This window comes from Anopheles funestus, chromosome 3RL (genome assembly GCF_943734845.2).
Source record: "Anopheles funestus chromosome 3RL, idAnoFuneDA-416_04, whole genome shotgun sequence".
In the NCBI taxonomy this organism is placed as follows: Eukaryota; Metazoa; Arthropoda; class Insecta; order Diptera; family Culicidae; genus Anopheles; species Anopheles funestus.
The window spans coordinates 33,204,846-33,225,526 of NC_064599.1; the positions used below are offsets into that span (position 1 = coordinate 33,204,846).

General features: G+C 42.9%; 1 protein-coding gene across 1 annotated transcript in view; it reads left to right on the forward strand.

The window, feature by feature from the left end:
* The window catches only part of LOC125767846 (homeobox protein araucan), a 65,770-nt gene extending 46,049 nt beyond the window's left edge, over window positions 1–19,721 (forward strand). The window contains exons 3-5 of the mRNA XM_049434769.1: window positions 2,741–2,847; window positions 15,485–15,792; window positions 15,924–19,721. Of these exons, the coding sequence (XP_049290726.1) occupies window positions 2,741–2,847; window positions 15,485–15,792; window positions 15,924–16,729 (1,221 nt within the window). The 3' untranslated portion in view covers window positions 16,730–19,721. The remainder of the gene's footprint in view (window positions 1–2,740; window positions 2,848–15,484; window positions 15,793–15,923) is intronic.
* The last annotated feature ends 960 nt before the right edge of the window (window positions 19,722–20,681 follow it).

A 20,681-nucleotide genomic window follows, 5' to 3' on the forward strand; every position in this document is an offset into this window, starting at 1 on the left:
GGTGGCCTCGCGATAGCGCACAAAACTGCACACGCAACGTAATGTTAGGCGTTTACTAAGGTATCGTTGCACCGAAAATAACCTCACACAATGCAGCAAGGTAAAAGGGCATGCATTAGTTAAACTCTTGGCTACTATCATGCACTTCAAAATCAACAACAAAAAAAAAATGCCCATCAGAAACGAATATGCACTATTGATGTTGACCTAACGCAGTGTCAAGGATTTGCATTTTCGGTCAGCCAGTAAAGGTTTGCAGCCTATCCGCCGGCAAGCTTGTCCGGCTGTGTGACCAGTTTGTTTGTTGATTTGGTGCCGTTGTTTGTTTGTGGTTTGTTTTGTATCGTCACGCTACGATAAAATAAAATGTTTGAAAATAATGCCATACTGTTATCTATCTGCTAGCCGCTGCTACGATACTTGCCTGTGTTAGCTACACAAAAAAGACACACCAGAAGCACTGATGGCTGCTACGGCCGTACGCAAGTAATGCATTATTTTGACTTGTTTTCTGGAGGTAGTCATGAAGTCACAGTGGAAATATCAACACAAAAATTGTATGTTTTTATTCGCAACGCTACACCAAGGCACGTTCCTCGGAAATGCAAAGAGTGCTAGAGAAAACGTGGAAATGTATGGTCACTAAACTGTTTAGGTTATGTTTTACAATTGAGGCTTTTTTACATTTAACTGAAATTAAGTAAACATTGAGATAAAATTCTTATTGTTTGGATGACATTTTCTACTTCAAACACTGGAATGTTCTACTCAGAATTCTGGAACTCTGTCCTGGAAGTACTTGGGATTTCTGCTTGGTGACAAATTGTCATCTTGGAGAGGAGTCCTTTTCTCGGGACGGCATCAGCTATGTTTGATATCGTTATTTTATAAGTAAAAATCTCTTTGAGGTAGGAGTCCCAATATCCTTGCGAATTACGGTGTCAGGGAATATTCCTAAGTTTCGAACTGCGTCCAACAAGGAAGATCTTCTACCATTTTAATCCGCTCAATGTCAAATAACTAGACCTGGATTCTGGACGCAGAATTAAAAAAAGTGCAATATCTCAAAAAATGCCATAGAACCAAGGATTTAAGGGACTTGAAGATCGGTCGCTTACACAAACCTTCAATATTGTGGACAAGGTGAACTTCGTCCAGAGGCACAGCTTTTTTTGACAATAAGGCAAATAAAGATTGTGATGAGTTCTGTTCATTAAAATAAATAAAGCATATGTTCGATAAATCATTAAAAAATATCAATCAACTACCTTTCTATCTCTTGTTTGACATCTACGCAATAGCCGCCACTCACCCCGAGTTCGTGTCAGTGTGTCAAAGCGTGCTGCTTAGCGAATGAAGCTTAACACACATAACGCATCACTAATAATCCCGTCTGACCTCAACAAGTGGCATTAAGAGCAGAAATAACATTACGGGGCAAATGTGTTATTTAGCAAAAATAACAATAAACAGTCAAGTATACGTACACACACATTTGCAAGCTAAAGACCACCGAGGTTTTAGATGGAAAGGAACACTTTAATCACAAAACCGTGTAATATTCCTACTACCGGTACCAGCAGCCGCCACCGTCTGTCTTATCACGGTGTACAGGGCACGCAAATACACCAATCAAACTAGCGAGAAAACCCCGACACTGATCACGACAAGCATTTGTGTATGTAAAAATGTGTCCCGAGGGGTAAAAACAAATATTGCCACTTGTATGAAATATTACTTTATTTTTGTTGTTGCTACAACTCCTTCCCCTACAATGGCCGTCCCAACGCACACACTATCAACAGTGCGGCGGCGTAATCATAATCCAGTACACCGTACAGTGTATATGCGCGCACCCATCGCCTCCATGTTCGTAATTTGTTTTCAATAAAATTAATTACGTGTCAGATTCAGTGTAAACGTTACCAGCAGCCACTGTGCGCCATCATTATCATTCGCGTGCATGCAACCGGCCAGATACGGTTCGGTCAGATCGCTGACGTCGGCCATAGGATGATAAGCACCGCGTCCGCAATATGATCATGCAATACCCGTCGAGAGCGTTCGAAGATGCTACGATTTTCCGACGAAGTGTCAATCTATCATGTATACGGTGTGACCTTTCGAACTCCCGAATGTCGGCCACTATCAGCGCGTTCGACCTCACGAACACGTTATTCGTATTTTTTGGTGTGGTTCCTCTCACCTCGGTTGCAGTGAAAAATGTTGTATGTTTTGGAATGTTTTATGTATAGTCTTTTTTTTCTCCCTTTTTATTCAAACTTTCAAACTGCCCCAGTAAAAAAAGGCCACGGCCAACGAACACGCGAAACCGAAGTGTGATTTTAATTGGCTGGCGTCATCCGCCAGCGGTGCCGCAATCCCGGGTGGCGCTTCTGCTTTTTTTGATAACGCTTGCCACAGTTTAACAAAAAAAAAACGGTGGCATAAACATAAATAACAACAATTAGAGTGTCCTACTGAATTCGAAATTCCAAACCACGGTGCCGCTTATACAATTAGTGATCCGCTCGTGTGGAGGTTACTTGTGGTCCAGTTATCAAAACGACTCCCAAAAAGTGTTACAAATTTCTTGGTGATTTGCAAAACCGGAAGACGTTTTGCTCACTGGGGCTTCAAACCAGTAATCAGATGCGGATCATGCGGAAAAGAAATGCGTTGTTTGTTTTTTTCTAAATTTACTTTCTCACTTAACTCATCATCTGTCCTCTCTTTGCAGGCTGCAGGAATTGATCTGAAGGAAAACCTCGCTGCTGGTGGCGCTCCGTGGCCTTATCCCTCCGTGTACCATCCGTACGATGCGGCATTCGGCTATCCGTTCAACTCGTAAGTATCCTAAGCTAGAAACCAATCTATTATTACCATATATCCGCAAGACACTCAACTCAACGTGTCGTCCCCGTATCGGTTCCTTCCCGCAACAAAGGTGCAAAAACTTGACAGCTTGTTGGGCATAAAGTCGGCAATGCCAAGAATTTGTCTCTTCCCGTTAATCTTTCACACCGTACAAGAAAACAGACCAAAAAACATGTGTTTCACTTGCTCGTCTTCGGCCACAACAACCTAAATTCCCACCCTCCCTTAAAAACTTTTTTGGCAGCTAGTAATCACCTTCCAAGTTGATGGGTTTTGCCTTCAAAAGAGCGTACCTCAAAAAGTTGATTAATTAGGTTAGGATTACATATTTTCCACGCGTTGTTTGTGTGTGCACGAGTGAAGAACTACTTACTGCTCATGCTGGTTGGTGCTTTCAGCACCTTCCCAATCCTCTACCCAGTACTGGGCGGTGTTTGCTTTCATGTGACAAACTTCTAAGCAATTGCTGCCGCACAAAAACAGTTGATGACAAATTTACGACACACGCGGTAAAAGCGCCTGTGGTGGATGGGCAGAGGTTACGATATGTTTTCTCTGCCACTTGCAAGCCTAGATCCGTTACGAATCCCTTTGATCAGTTAACACCCACCGTGTCTGTGTGTACCTTGGACACTTTTACCCAGCGAACGTACGGTTTTTTTTGTCTCGTTACGTTACATTTTTTTCTTTTCTCCCTCCTGGTTTGTAATTCTTGACAGTATTTCTCAAGAGCCAACGGTAAAGACAACAACCGCCATGTCCGGGGGCAAAACTCCGATAAATTAGTGATTGATTCTATGTGTTCCGCGCAAAAACCGCGCGCACATTTGACGCCCTTTGACTTAAGACGGACTTCAAACAAACACTTGTTCCGCAAACAAAACTGTTTATCAGTCGCCACTCGGAGGGCGCACCGCCCAAGGTCCACCGTACCGGCGGGGTTTTTCTGATGAGTGATTTACCGATTTTGTGCTCGTTTTGTTTTGAGCGCCTTCCAAAATCAAACGGACACCGCCGTCGGCAACGGTTGACTTTGCGATTTGTTTTAACACGCACGAGTTTTTTTTTTTTGAAGTGCAATCGCTACTGAATTGCCTGGTGCTGGAAGTGTTACCGATGTTACCGATAGTGCCACATTTGTTTGCCCATTTGTACAGGCAGGAGGAAAAAAAACAGCACCACGATGAAGGTTTTTCTCTCGAAGCGGAGATTATAAAGAGTCGAGAGAGGAGGGCAAAACGAAAAGCGTTAAAATAATTTCAAAATCACTCACATGCGTTGTGATTAATTATTGCTTGAAACTTCACTGCTGAGGCAGTTCCTTGGGCAATACTTATGTCTTTCAAACATGGAAGCACCGATGTACCGACGTCTTAATTATGCAGCAAATGTTTTCATTTAATTAAACCATTGCCCATCAACGCCACTTGCACCATGGGTATAAAGGTGGCTGGAACGAAAAGAAAAAAAAACATTCCACCCAATATGGTCGCTGTTGCAACACGCTTTTGCAACGAAGACGTGTGGATACTTAGCGATTTTTGCTTAATAATTTTGTCTTGCTGGTTGTCCTCTCTCCTCCCTCGGGGGCAACCATAAGTCACCATCCAAAAAACGATTCCTACACATGTTTGCCGTGCAAGACTTTCTTTTTAAAGGGAATGAAACAAAACGAGCAAGCCAAAATTCCACTTCGTCATTTTTCCGACGGTAGCGGTGCATATGAATTATTGATGCGTTTATTACGCCAATTTATTATTCCGCTCGATGTAAATTCCCGGTAATGTTGTGAAGGGGCTTCCGTGGCTGTATCAGTTTTGAGGGATCCGACCACATGTCATGCCATTGTCATTCTGGCAAAGACATTTCAACCAAAAACCTTTAAATGCATGTGAAAGAGTTGCTTGTGTTTTACAACGGTGCACCGGTGTATTGATGAAGGCGACAACACCAAACTTAACTCTGGACACCAAATGAGCTAGCGTGTGCATCGTGTGTTTGATCCATAATAAGATTGGTTAAATGAAAGGAGTTGGTTTTTTTGTTGGTGTGTTGAAGAATTTAAAACGAGCTACCAAATACATTCGCCATCTTTTTTTCTAATCGTCATTCGATGTAATGGACGCTCATAATTGCATGATGATATACCTGATAGGTACATATTGGATGACTTCCGGATAGCAAAAAGAAAAAACACAACAATTCGCCGACCGTCACGATGGCGACAAGGTTAATTAATGTTCAGCTGCTACTAACCACTATTTGCCACAATGTGCATGTGGCTTTAAGATTGGCCCAAGATGGCCATTTGCAACGGTGGCATTGAGAGTCGCGTTGTCAGATAAAATGACAGTTCGACATTTGGACGTACGCTTCGGGCAACGGACGCGACTCGCTAACGTGTCTATCATCTAAATCCCTGATAAGATCGACCACTTCCTGCCATTCAGTACCAAAAGCCAATTCTCTCTCCCCTTCCCTTCCGAACCTGCTCTTAAATTGACTGATCGCATCAGGCACGACCACGGTCGTGGACATACTTCAATTTTTCACCGACGAAGAACCCGCCTGCCAACCAGGTCACTTCCGATAAGGGCGTGAAATGAAAAGACAGTGTGTCTGTGCCGGCTGCCAAGCGGTTCAGGCCAGGGTTTTCACAACATCCATCAGCACCGGTGTGGTCCGATGGCCATCGCGGTAAAGAAGCACAAACACACAAGAAGACCCGAAACCGGAAACGAACCGCACGACGGCTCCGAATCCCGAAAAAGGCACAAAACCCCGCGATGATGAAGCAGGTTGGCTGCATTTTCGTGTCACGATGCGCACGTCAACCTCACACTGTATGCTGCTGCTAATGAATTGAAGCCAAAGTTGGTGGGTCCCTTTTCGGTGCGAGAGTGAGAAGAATAAATCAATCTACCCACACACACACACACACACACACAAACAGGTGGAGAGGAATGAAGAAACATTGGGAAACAAAAACCTGGGGAAGATTTATCTAGCCGCATGATCTTTCCGCGATCCTATCACCTTATAATAGAGTGGATAGAGTTTAGAAAGGCGCAGAAAAAGGGATGACTTTGTGTGGTTTTTCTTCTACCGACACGTTGTTCTTCACGATTTTGTGCACCTGTAACTTAACCTGGTAATGATGGGCAATTCTTCACCGTTGTCAGTGAGAATTTGGAAAGTGGAATAGCGCGAAACTTGGATTTCTTTACATGTTTGGTTGGGATTTTGTTGGGAGAGTTTCGCTACATAAATTTAATATTTATAAACTTAGTTTCTTAATTAAAACCTTTATACATCCCAACGAATTGATAAAATATTAACGTATGAAGCACAGGATTTAAGCCACATAAAGCAATGTCATATTAATCAAGCTACTGTACAACTTTTCTTTCCCATACACACGCTGACACAGATGTTTGTCAGGAATCTGGGGTTTCAGAAACGGTTGCATGTAGCAGCGACCAACCTTCTCGGTGCATTCATTAAGAATTTAAACAAACTCCTTCTACCGGGTTTTGCTACCGATTTTGGATTGGATTACATCGTTCATTGATTATCCGTAAACCGAACTTGCTTTTTTAATTTACATCTCATGTTTTCTCCGGCAAACCGTGAAGCGACGAGAAACGGTACGATTGTGTTTTGGGGAGCAGAGTAAAATATCGATCCAATGGACAGCAACAACAACAACAAAAACCACTTCCCCCATACATTCTCATATACAAAGTGCACCACAAATGATGTGCCGAAAATGGGGCTTTTTTCGTTTCGTCATGCAAAATTCGTTTCTTTTTAATCAGGATTACATGGCAAAATGGAGTCCTGAATGGCAAATGGCAGCAGATTTTGTTTCTCATACGTATATCGATTTTTTTTGTTTTGTTTTCATCATTTCACAATGCATTGTTTTCTCATGCCGTAATCCCCCGATTCGGCTGACGAAAACAGACGAATCAATTGGATATTGCACAAGTGTGTGATTGAAATTTTTATTTCGTAATGCGTCAGCGTTGAGAGGAACAACGCATTTTACATGGAACATTACATATTGTGCAGCGGGAAACAAAAGGTCTTCCGAAATGACGTACAGATGATGTTAAATAAAATAAAACATTCAAATGAAGCTCACTCCCAGTATTCTGTTGGTTTTCTCTCAAATTTCCCGACTATCATTCTGAAATCCTGGAGGGGGGAAAATTGGCCATTACCTTGGGTAATGAATTTTTTAACTTCAGATCGAAAGGATGAACATTGAATTGCGTATTTAAGTACGAATACATCAGATTCGTATTTGTATGATTTTCCACTGTGCGATACATTGGGCATTGTCAGGAATTTCTCAACAAATTTCTTTTTTTTTATTTCCAAACGTCAATTCCAACCGAAGTCGTCAATTTCATCGAATGTGCTTCAACATCACTTCCAAAATGGAAATAATTGCCATTCCCACCATTATTTTCCATCAAAAGTCAATCAAGCATCAAACGGGTAGTGAGATTTACTGGTAACCACCGACGAATCCAAAATCTACCAATTCCTGGGCCCATTTGTCACCGTTACGGTTGCTCGTTTGAATCGCGTTAGCCGCTGCTTACGTTTATTTATTTATTTCCTTTGCTTTTTTCGCTGCTTAGTTTGGTTTAGAAACAAATCGCCGGAAACGCTTTCGCGCGACAGATGATCCGCGATGGGTTAAGCGAGCTGAAGAAGAATTATCGTTTAGCATTGGCCCATTTGGTTTCTGCTGGACTAGATAACGAGTCCACAAAACCGAGCGGGAAGGAAGGGATTTTCGAAATAATGGTTGGAAAATGATAAATTCATACACCACGCTAGAAGCTGTCTGGCTGAATTTTCCACCGCACTCAGCAGAAGAGTTAACTCACAAAAACCGTCCAAAAGAATGATTGACTTTCGTCGATGTGCCGATCCATTAAACCATCAGCCCCCGGGAAAGTGGTGCCAAAAACCCCTACCGTTGGTGGGTTGGTGAGATTTTCCTTTTTCTTCTTTTTTTTTGCACGGATAACGGCAAGATAACACCTTCCTCACATCGATCAGCGTTACCCGCGGGTAACATGCACAGCCGTGCGACGACCGATAAATCATGCAATCACTACCAAAACACCGGACACTCCAAACGGCTGAATTGGCGTAATTTATCTCTTTTATCAGAGGTCTAGCGTTTGAATATTTATTCTCTTCCGCAATGCTTTACCAATACGTTACCTGCAGTGCACCGTACTCGCTGGCCCAAGTGCAACGGGTAAAAGTGCAATCCCCGATGCAGTGCAGAAAAAAAACCGCGCGACAACCATACGATACCCAATCCGAGGCGGGCGAGAGGCCAGCAAAGTGGGCAACAAAATTTACAACGATATAAATTGTCAACACCTTGCACGGTTCAGACGATCGTTCATCGCGATCGCGCCGTTTTGCAAAATCGGGTAACGATGGATTTCCTTCGAATGGTTCGAACCGCGCTGCCTGCCACCGGTCCTGCCACACGCACGCCATAGGTACGAAGGTACACACGGCAGATGGACAAATGCACCGGGCCCGATGATGATGATGATGAGGTTGGCATTCGATGACGATGGCCATAAAATCGCCATGTTCATTATCCAGTACCGAACGTGAAATGCAAATTTGCGTGCCGGGGCAGAATGCGACCCCCAGACGATGTCACCGCCGTCCAGTCACTATTAATTTGTACACTTTATTAAGTAATATGTATTAATTTAAAAGGAAAGGCCTACATATTTGTTGCCCCATGTGTGTACATCCCTTGCCCCGATGCATCGGTGCCGCTCGACAAAGTGTCTGTGGCCAATGTGCTTAGGCGTTTTTTTTTGTGTTACCTCTCTCTGCCTTCAGCAAAGGCGGCAAACGGTTTAATTGGCAAAAATGTGACTAGATGCAAATTGCTGAAGCTTCGATCCTGTATGCAAGGACACGGCTGGACACTGTAAGCTAAATTATGAGGAACGATCTGTTTGATGGGGTTGGATAGTGTTTGTTGTTCGAGAGCAATAAGCACAAAACCGACACGGCTGAATACTAATTTGCGGATATCGTTTCACATTAATCAATTACTTTATTGAATTTGAAACTCTGCCGACACCGAAGATTGATTCGGAAGTTGGTTTCTTTTGCCTTTTTTCTTTGGAAGCTATTTGGGACACAAACCAATACTGGAGGCACAAAACTAACAGTGTCTACACTTTACCACAAACGACTCTCTAAGCTCTCTGTTATGATTTTCGATAATTAATACACCCAATCACCGTATGGTAGCATGAAACCTTGCAGCAAAACGAACGGTTCATGCTTTAGTGCGGTGTTTGTTTTGTTTAACTTTGTAGCCATTTAACTCCAAACGGTATGATTGAGCTTCCGCCTGATCAACCCGAACTATCGGTGGCTTTCAATCTATGAAGTTTTATGGCACCCGCCATAAGAAGGGATTGCGTCCGTTCTTCGGGCACCCGCCATTAATACATTATCGTAGCAATCGACGTCGTCATCAGCCGTTCATGATATGGTCATTTACTTGTACAGTCCGAAAGGTATTCATTTATACCGCGATCGTAAAAAAGCAGCGCGGGTATCCGAACCCAAGCTTGAAGCTTAAAACAAACATCAACAATCAACGATCATCGAATGGAAATGACTTAGGGTAGCGGCTACCTTTTGGTACAGTGGTTCGTAACGCATGATCTGAAAAGGGTGATTCGATGAGCTGTTTGTGGACGTGTCAATTCTATTTTCCACAATTGGGTTTTCTACCCGTTGCCGTTGCGTTGCCTGTTAACTTTGTTTCGTAGTTTTTCCCTCGTTATGGGTTGTAACATACCGATCGTTTGCAGGAAGTAAACGAAACTTATGATTAACAAATTTACTCACATATGGAAGGGCCTGTTTTGGAGACAGATCGATTCACACAGCCTTCGCTCAAAACGTCAAAATACTATTTCCAGACCCATAGAGAGCGAGAGACTCCGCGGGGTGGTTTAAGCGTTGGGGAGCTCGTTCACGCAGGAAACACAAAATTCAACGCATTACCCGTCGGCATGTAACAATTGCTAATTATTCAAGTGTGTCGCCTGTACAACCTGATCGTTGTCCATAAAAAAGCACCGAACAGCAGCACCCAAAACATTCACCCCGCCAACACACAGCCAAGGCCGCACCGGCATTCCGATGCGTCCCTGGAATTCCATCGATATGGAGTTCGACCGTTGTCCAAATACGATACGGCTCGCGGTAATGTATAACTAATAATTCAATTGATTAACAATTAACTTACCGACCACCGTCCGTCTTCGTTCGCCATCTACATCGACGGCAGAATGTTCATTGTGCATTGCGCACGCAGAAAAATAAAAGAATCCAAAAACAACTGCCCTTCACCAAACAAACACCAAACCTTAGTTCACCGCCGTAGCACGTTCTCCGGCAGTGCCGTTGGGTGACAAGTTTATGATGACGATTGTCATCTGTTTGAGTGGTGATTTTCGAACGCGTTGTGGTAGATTTTTTCAATTCGATTACGGGGGGTTTTTGTTTTCTTACAGGGGTTTGTGGAGTTTAAGTGGCAAAATTGAAGATATTATTTCTGGAGTATTTTCAACAGGAGATCTGCGAGGTAGATCAAGGATTCTTCGAATTTTTTGGAGAATTCAAAGGATTCTTTAGTGACTAGACTAATACCTGACAAAGAATCCATTTCTGCTAGCAAAAGTTCCTAAACGTCAAATTCCAGTTCTACTTAGACATAATCTAGTTCAACTTGAAAGAGTTCCAAGAAATGCCTAACTCAGCTAAAAAACCCTGCAAATTCTTGTTTTTTTTTTTCTTCTCTCCTCACGATCACTTCCCGCGAAATCATGGCCCAGTGAGTAAGGGGTGAGTTTTAGCAGAACCGTCCTCGATCGATTGGTGAATATTAATGAGCGTGCGCTGGTTGTGTGATTGAACAGTGATGTGAGGAGCACACACGGAAAAAAAGGAACGGCTTGATAGCCGAAGCGACCGGGGGGAAAAAGGTGTATAAAGACGCATTCAATCATTAGATGTCGCGAGCGGAACAATCCGTCGTTTCCCCGTTTACGCGACGCGCTATCGGCCATGTTTGAGTGACATTTGTTTGTCGTTTAAACGATTTCTTATCGTGTACCGTACACAATGGTGGAGGTATGTTGGAAACGGGCTGGGTTTCCGAGAGAAACCGAAGTAGAATTATTCAAATCGTCCCGTTGTATCATACGTTAGCCATGGACGGAATGCTACCTGTTCATCATAAAAAAAACTGCTCATCAAAGCTCATAACAGCACCTATTATGAGTGTCATAAAATGCCTCCTGGGAGCCCATACTAAGTAACTACCATTCTTCAGACAAAGCAGACGCTAGACGATGGAGAAAGTTAGACATAAATTTCAAACTGATTAACATCGACCCATTGAGGGTGTTTTCGATGTGTTCGCTTGGTTCTTTTTTTTTGTCTTCATTTATTGATGTATGAAACCTAGCGTTCCTATCGGAACGCTTCTTGAGGGCATTCTAAATTGCCTTTTGTGGGTCAACATGTTTCGGTATGACTGCTTGTAAGCATTAGAAAACGTGGCTTATTATTTGTTCAATTTCGTGCACAGAATTGGGTTGATTCGTATCCAAGCACTGGTTCGAAAATCAAGGAAATAACAACACTCGATGCTGTCCAACAATAATGGAAGACACACATTCCGATTCGAAATGGAATATAAAAAAAAACATTCGAACGACGTACATGGAAATGAATGAAAATGGACGCCCAGAATAGGGAAGGGAGAGGAACACGGGACGGCCGTGATTGAGACCGAACCAATGGACATAAAATAATACAAATTATCGAGCGTGACAGGAAGATGACCATTTATAATGTTTTAATAAATATGTTTCAACTGCGCAGAACAATGTCGTACCCGGGGCTGAACAAAACCAAACCAAAAAAAATAGCAGCTCCGATGTCTCACGCAATCGAAATCGATCGTTCGTTCGTTGTGAATTTGCGCACCCGAACGCATTTATGGCGTCACGTTTGCATTCGTACCGTGGGCTCGCTGAAATATATGGGCACGTTCACTTTGGGGCCCACCCCCCACACTCCGTGGGGTGGGAAAAGGAAGCGATGCATCAAAAAAGGCATTGACACGAGCGCAGAATGTCTTACAATTGTGTTTTGAGTGTTTTGAGTTTTTTTTATTTCTGGAACATTGCTCTGGACACTGCTGGTGGCGCCGGAAGGGTTGGCCCGGTGACTTCAACGTGCGGTGAAGCATATTGTTCACTTCATTTACGAAAGTGTTTTGAATCTCTCCGGTACAAATATTTGACCGGGAACAGACAGGAAAGAAACCCCTCTTCTCTTGCTCGTTAATCTGCTGTTGTAATCCTACAAAGCATTTTGTCAAAAGATTTCATTATAATGTCACCATCATGTGGAATGTGTTGGCAAATTTATGTCTAACGCTTGCTGGTTCGTTGGTTCCGAATCAACGACTGCAATTTAAATTCATCGCTCGCAAGACAATAATCGGAACACTCTCACTCTCGTTCTCTATACTGTGGTGTTGGTATGTGTCTAGTGCAGTGAATAGACATCCCCTATTCAATCGTTGCCCCCTTTTTAAACGACTTGTCGGTTTTGTGGAACATCTTCACTACACATTCCTTGATGTCTCGATTCAGGTTCGTAGTCTGAGTTGCGTTTGTTAAGACGTACTGAACCAAGATTTATCCATTAGCAACTACCGCCCATACCCAAAAGATGCAACTACCATGGAAGAGTTTTCCATACGATCACGTCTCTCTCCAATGCAAATGGTTGGTTGACGGGTGGTGTAAGAGAATAATGGTCGTGCAATAATTACCATTAATTATATTTTTATTAAACGAAACGAGTGCTCAGCCTGAGCGAGAGCGATAAGGAGTGGATGAGCATGTTTCAACACATGCCCCGAGACGGTTTTAATGCAAATTTTACGCAAATCTCGAGCACCGAGAGCACCGAGAGCACCGTGATATAAGAATGCTTCAGTAAACGAGACACATTGAGTATGACAATGGGGGAAAAGTGTCATGATCTGAACTCATGATGGCTGGCAACACGCATGAATGGCGCATCAAACAACTGCTTTTATATACAACAAACAGAGCTTTTGTTTCTACCAGAAGTTTCTTCTTCACATGGTACCATTTTCCCCCCCAACGAGCAGATACATGTCCTCCTGTTCGCTCTCAAAACAAACCCTCCAACTCTGTCTGAATTTCTCGGGCCATTCGGATAATTGCTTAAATGTTCTCCACAATCATACAGGCGAATGAAATCAAAGTCTGTGGTTTTTGTGCTGTGTATTATAATCCAAGGCCCTTATTTCTCTTGCTTTCTGCTTGTTTGGTTGCCGAAGTAAATTTGGCGCAACTACCCAATATGGTGGAAGCCATAAGTAATGGCGAGTCGAAGGCAGCTTGTAAAACATGGCGTCAACTTTAAACGTTAGCTCAACGGCGATCGAGCGTAGATGTAACTGATACGCGGCCACTCACAGTCGAAAGGCAGCGACTGCATCGTTCACTTTATTCATGTTTTTTTTCTGCCAATTTCCGCTCGTTAATCGATGCTTCCCGCCAATGCAGTTTTAGCGTCTTAATGAACAATCGAACGATTGTACTGCGTGCGTTTTGCAGACGCCAATACCTACGTGTGCAAAGCGTCTTTCCAGCATCGACATCGATTTACAAGACCATGCTGAACAGCTTTTCGGTACCAGACCGACGCGAAACGGTTGTGCAGTAGAAACGATCGACATCAGGCACAACATCACCAGAAATTGGAGAAAAAGGGACGAACAAAAAAAAACACAAACAGACGACATCACTCACCACGGGTCCATCCGTGTCCAGCTTTCCATCAATGTTGGGGTTGGGTGGGCCTCCGGCGGTTTGGGAAGTTTAGCAAAGTTAAAAGGAGAAAATGGGAAATCCGATAAAAGTTGTCTGATAACGAACATGTGCAACTTGGATGGGTACTTGCTCGGTGTTTTTTTTTTTAATCCGTTCCATCTTTCTGGAGGAGTGAACCAAACGAAATGGCAGAAATAAGAAGGAATCAAAATAACATCACACGAACTTAAAAGAAACAAACGCTTGTTAAGCTAAAAGATAACACGATGTTTTTGCTTCGTGGTGTACAGCAATCCGCGCAATATATACCGTACGTGCGTCTTGGCGTCTTTGCGTATATCCTCTCGCGATCCTCACAAGGAAGACGCCATGATGAACGGGATACGGAGTTCTACACAGGAAAACGAAGATGTAACAGAAAAAAAAACAATCAACTCCCTAGCAAAGGATGTTTTTTTGTTGATCGCTTTGGCTGCAACACAAACGGATGAGCAGATCGGCGAAAATCATCATGTTTAAACGCTCGTTGCACAATATGCGAACAACCCACGCTCCGTGTTGACCTGTACTCAAAATGTTGTCCAGCCTGCAAGGCTGCCCAATCGTTTGCCCGTTTGTAGCTAGGTCCACAGACAAGATATACGGCGTCACACACACAGACACCGTTCTGATGACTATTCATGGCGGTTTTAATTGCAGCTCGCTCATACTGTTTCGGTTTATGGAGGAATTTTTGGAAGGTTTTGTCGAACGCAAATGGCAAAAGCGCTACGAAAGCATCACCGTTTATCGTTGCGTTCGTGCGTTGTCTGGTGGCCGGTTTTTTGCCATAACCCTTTACGGGGCACAAAAACCTGTTGTGGGCAGTCTAGGAGCAAGGACCGATGACCGAAGGAAGTTTTTGTTTGTGGTCGGTGGTAACACCTAACGATCGTTCTACGAAAAATTTCCCAAGCAAGGGTACTAGCGTACCGTGCCGCTGCCGTTTCTCATCATACAAACAAAACCACAGCTTTGGGGTTTTTTGGTCCTTTCCCAGTATCATAATGGGGACCCAGCCCCGAATTATGGACACCGGGTGTTCCAAACTGCGTGTGGTTACGGTTATTCCGTAATGGCTTCTTTTTTTCCTGGTTAAGGATATATCCCGAGCCAATGAGCTTCAATTATTGAGAAGATGAGAAGCTACTCTTAAAGTTATTACTCACCATATGTACTTTCGATTGGATGCTTTCTCACATTATGGTACAATAAAATAAAATTATGTTACCACGGATTAGAATGAATTTTAGATGAATATTTAATTGTGCTCATAGAAGTAAGTTGTGGTTGGTGAGTAATTGTTGGGAAGAGATTACATCCCTTCAATGTGTTTAAACTTTTGAATACGTAAACGTGCGATGGTCTAATATTTAAGTCAATCTACAGACATGAATGACCCTGTATCAAACCCGATTCAAAATGAACCCGATTCAAATAAACTCAAACTCTAGACCAAGAGTTCTTAAGGTTGAAACTACGAATGATGAAGAATAATTTTGATTTGACGAATTCCACCACTTATTCACCACTAAATTCACCACTTTCAAATCAGTCACTGATCATTTTTTTTCCTCTCGTATCTTTATCTCATCTCACCCTAGGTATGGTATGGATTTGAATGGAGCAAGGCGAAAAAATGCAACCCGAGAAACAACGAGCACCCTGAAGGCCTGGCTAAACGAGCACAAAAAGAACCCCTACCCGACCAAAGGCGAAAAGATTATGCTGGCGATCATCACGAAGATGACGCTCACGCAGGTGTCCACGTGGTTCGCGAATGCCCGGAGACGATTGAAAAAGGAGAACAAAATGACCTGGGAACCGCGAAACCGGGTGGAGGACGATGATGTCAATCTGGACGATGATGACGACGACAACAAGAGCTTAAAGGACGATAAGGAAATACTAGGTGAGTGATGTTGTAGACATGAAGTTTAGCATAACAAGTGCCTTTAGTATTGGACCATATAGTTCTTGTGATGTTTTTCATGTTATTTTCACCATAAAAAATCACTTTTTTTCTTTCGCTCGTATCAATAGATTCCAAAGATTCTGGCACTGGTTCGAGTGAAGATGGCGATAGACCGTCACGATTAGACATGCTGGACCGACCGGGTGGTAGTGAGTGGAACGGTTCACGCAATGGCAGCGGTCCCAACTCGCCGGACATCTACGATCGAGGCGTCCCCGGTCACCATCACCATCCGCTGCTGCATCCCTCTAACTTCCCGCCCCATCTGCGGCCGGCCATTTCTACCCCGCCCGATGTGAGTCACACACCGAGCGGTAGCACTAACCCTAGCACGAAGCCACGCATCTGGTCACTGGCCGATATGGCCAGCAAGGAAAGCAAGGATTCCGATTCATCCTCACCGACGGCCGGCGGCTATCCGTCGCCCGGTAAAATCCCCGTCACCCCGCTCGCTGGCCGAGGACTTAATCCGCTGCACCACCATCCGTACATGCGGCCAGAGTTCTACCGGAATCTGTACGGGCACCATCTAGCACCGGGTTCGCCCGAGGTGTCCCTGCTCGAATCTTACCAGCGCACGTTCGGAGCGACAATCGGGGCCCATAACGGGCTACCAGTAAGCATCAGCCCACTAATATCGAAAGCCTCCGGCAGTGGGCCACCGTTCGCACCGCTCAGCCTCACCACCGCCAACCACCACCTCCATCAGCAGCAACATCCACACACGGCACCACCGCCCGGTGCCTCACCAGCTTCCAGCACCTCCAGCAATGGGCCGGAAAATCTAACGCCCACGGCCGTCTCGCATCCGTCCGGTACCGGGCCGAGCGAAGTGAAGCTGATCAACGTGCTAGCGAACAGCGCCAAACCTTGACCGATGGCGATCAAGTAAGTGTAAGAGCGGGCAGAGTTTAAACAACAAACAAACAACAAACCCTTTTTACCAAAACCAGCGTGTACCAACAGCAGTCAAAGAAATCCGTTTATTCCTTCTACGTTGTTTTTTTTTGGTGTACACCACTTCCTTAGCGTTAGTGAACCGGGTTGTACATGCAGAAAAGAAGATGAAGAAAAATAGCCTTTGATAGACGACATAAAACGAAACTCAGCTTAGTCGGGGGGTTTACTTAACGGAATACAGAACAAAACACAATTTAAAGAAAATTGGACAATAAATTGAGTGCGATTGATGCTTCGATCCATTCTTGTAGCACGGAAGCAAAACCATAGTCAAAAAAGTAAACGAAAGCTCGGCATGATAAATGAACTGTGAACATGGGGCGGGAGTACACCCTCCCGAGTTGACAGGTTGACACGGGAAGGTAGAAAAACGGTCTTGGAAATTAAGGAAGAAGAAAAAAACCGGAGATTCTATACAAAGTAAGGCGAACAGGCTGTTTTCTGCCTCATCTCTTGCGTTGACCGAAAGAAGAAAAAAAAATCAACAGCAGATTAGTTAAACATTCAAACGCAGATGAAACAAATTAATCAAATCAGCACCATTGACACGGATGTTGATTCTTTTCTTTCTCCTTTTTGATGGATTTGGAATTCTTCATTTACTGCAATTGATTTACAATCCATTTGTTACTTTTTTCCAATTTTTTTTCTCAAGAATAAGGGTAGTTTTCGAAACAAAACGGTGTCTGATATACGCGGAGGAATTATACATTTGACAGCGCAATGATTTTATTGTTGAAAATTGAAGGTCTTAAGAAAAAATATTTATTTATAATTCCTTGAAGTTTTTGCTGCTAAATACTTGTTTTAATTTTGTTAGCTTTCTTTTTTCAAAATGACACCCAAAAGGCAAATTGCACTAAGAAGTCAACTCTATAACTTCCAAGTAAAAACAATTTACGCGAATATCCTTGGTCCGCTATATTAGTATACCTCGGGAACTACCTATACATCTTCAAAGACTCTTTTGTTCAATTATCTTCCAATGATTACTTTCTTAGCTTCCCTTCCACCTGTTCGCTCCCGGTTTCTGTAGTGTGAAGCATTATTCACCATAGAAAGATTTTACCACCAAAACAATCATAAACCAAGGATCCAAATGATATAAAAAGCAAATGGTAACACTTACTAACGAAAAGAGTAGCATTCGTGCGCGCACCGTTGTACATAGTGGCTCTAGATTTATACATACTAGTAAAATGCAGCGAGGAAGACATACAAAGCGCAGCAAAACAAACCAAAATGCATCGCGTTGCATTTTTTCCACCTTTTTTCCGGATTATCACCCACACACATACCCACACACTCACACACCGATACGAAAGGGCGCAGAACGAGCAGTAACTAGTGTATGTGATATTAAATTGTATTAAATATTATTTGATAAGCGATATTGGAATAGACAACAATTGTGTAGATTTGTTGAGGGGGGATTTTTTTTTCTCTGTTCTCGTAAGACATCCCTTAGGCCTGTGTTTGGGTTGGTGTGTCACGTGGCGCATGAGTGAGTGATAGTAATTGAGCGAATGAGCAATGAACGAGGCCTGTGCTTCGAATATTCCTTCGTTAAAATGGCTTTATTAAATTGTCCTAGAACCCACGATTAGACGACAATGATCAATGTTTTAGGACGTTTTTGGGTGGGAAACCGCACCGATTGCATTTCACATTGCCGCGTACGAAACGATCAGATCCAGCAAAAAGCACCCGTTAGCTAGTTGTTGTAGTAATTATTTTGTTTGTTCGTTTGTTTGTCTTTCGTTCTTCATTGCTGGAAAAGAAACCCAAATGAAAAACCAACAAACGACCAGCGATGTGGTGGGTAGGAAAAAAGATTGACTGAAAACATATCATTGTTCATTATCAGAGATGCGTTCATTTTTGTGCTTCCCCGTATAAAACCGTGTCGATCATCGTGTTGTATTCAGTATTTACGTTGCGCTTTACAAAACTCATAAGTTAAACGTTCATGCGACCGAAATTTGTATATTTGGCTGCTAGGGAAATACAAAAAAAAAAACAAATAAAAAGCAACAACGTTGCATAGCGTGCATGTAAGTGTAAAAAAAAAACAAACAAGCAATGTAAAAAAAAACAAAAGATGTCGTAGATATGTGAGTGTCCTGATATCGCGCCCGAATCTTTAGCGATCCCTTTTTTTTCTATCCCTTCCCACGTTAGTTAAATATTTAAATTTTCTTGCTATTTATTTTTGCTACACTTTCTTGACACATCAGAAGGAGAACGAAACGGTTTGCCAGCTGTAAAGAGGTGTTTGTAGTTCCGATGGGTAAAAGCATGTAGCATGTGTCCAGAAGCTGAAGATTTTGCAGCTTAAAAAGCGAGCTGTAGCAAAACAGTTGTATGTGTGCGCGAGTCTAGAGTTATTAACAAAAATGAGACAAACACAGCAAACAACTAAATGCTGAATTTTCGTACCACACTTTCACTCCCAAAAATACCCTCCCCCAACTAAGCGCGGGGTGAACCGATTTTTGGAAAGTCATCCGGTTAGGAAAATCCCGGCATCTACCGTGGGACTTGGGAACAGGAAAGTTTATACATACTATAAATATATCATTGTAATAATGGTCAATAGTCGTAATTGTGAACTGTAAATTATTATCGTAATGAAGTGAGCAAGCAAAAAAAACACACGAACCCCGATCTCCACTATGGAAAAAAGGGGAAGTAATAAGTAGTGCTAATAATGATGCAAAACCGAATTGGAGGATATAAAGAAAAATGAAACAAAGGAGAAAGGGCAAAGAAGTAAAAAAATACAAGAAAAAAAACCACGAAACGGTAGGACGGGTGGTAAAACGGTAAAATGAAACCAACGTAATGTTACTAGTTGCAATAAAACAAAAAACCGAAAATAAAACTGAATGATATAAAACTTATAAGATATTAAGGCTTCTGGCTGGACAATTCAAGTCCAGTTTTTATTTGCGTTTCTACTTGATGGTGTAAAACGTGTCGGATATATCACAAATGAAGGAAATGAAGAAAAAAGTAACATTAATACATTAATTATTCATCGATTTATAGGACGTTGAGCAATAATTTCCTCACCATCAGATCAGTAGCTGTGTTGCGTTGTACTGAACTGCAGGTATTCGTATATGGTTAACAGATGAACTAAAAATATCAATTACCATCGGTAAGGCTCCTATCGTGTACAACTGCAGTAACCGGTAGCCCTAGCTGATGATGACCCGAAGCGTTTCGCTCTTCTGACATTGTGACTTGAAAACGTGGAGACGAAAATTATGACTTCAAGCGATGATTTATGATGACAACCCACGTACTCGTGTGCATTCGACCATCAGTCCAGCCCGTTAAATGTCGCAAGAGAGATAGAGAGAGAGAGCGAGAGGGATCCCTTGTTTTAGCAAAGAATCAGGAATCCGACCAACCCTTCAACCGCAAAACACGCACCCGACCGAGAGCATCGAAGTAATCAAAGGAGTATGTCAACCGATTGACGTCCGCATACGCGAGTTGATGTTTGGTTCGCTTTCATGTTCTGCTATGCTGTGTACGTATGTTTGTCTTGTATGTCTATATTTTTGTTTCAAACAAGAAAAAAAAGAAACGTCAATCGAGAAGTCCATGGCCTCCATTCCCGCAGCGCCCATTCTGAGAGTTCTATCCCCAGGCCTCAAAATCGACGAGGAGTTGGCGTTCTAAAAGGTACGAAATTCAATCTCTCTCTACCCATTAGTCCCCCAGGGGTAGGGGGAGGTTCCCCATCCCCATTTTCCTCCAGGTACGATCGGTACTTGTTTGCCGCGATTGCGAGAGCCTGTACTATTGACTTGTAACACTTGTTTATCCAGTCAATCTTTTTGTTTGCGGTTTTT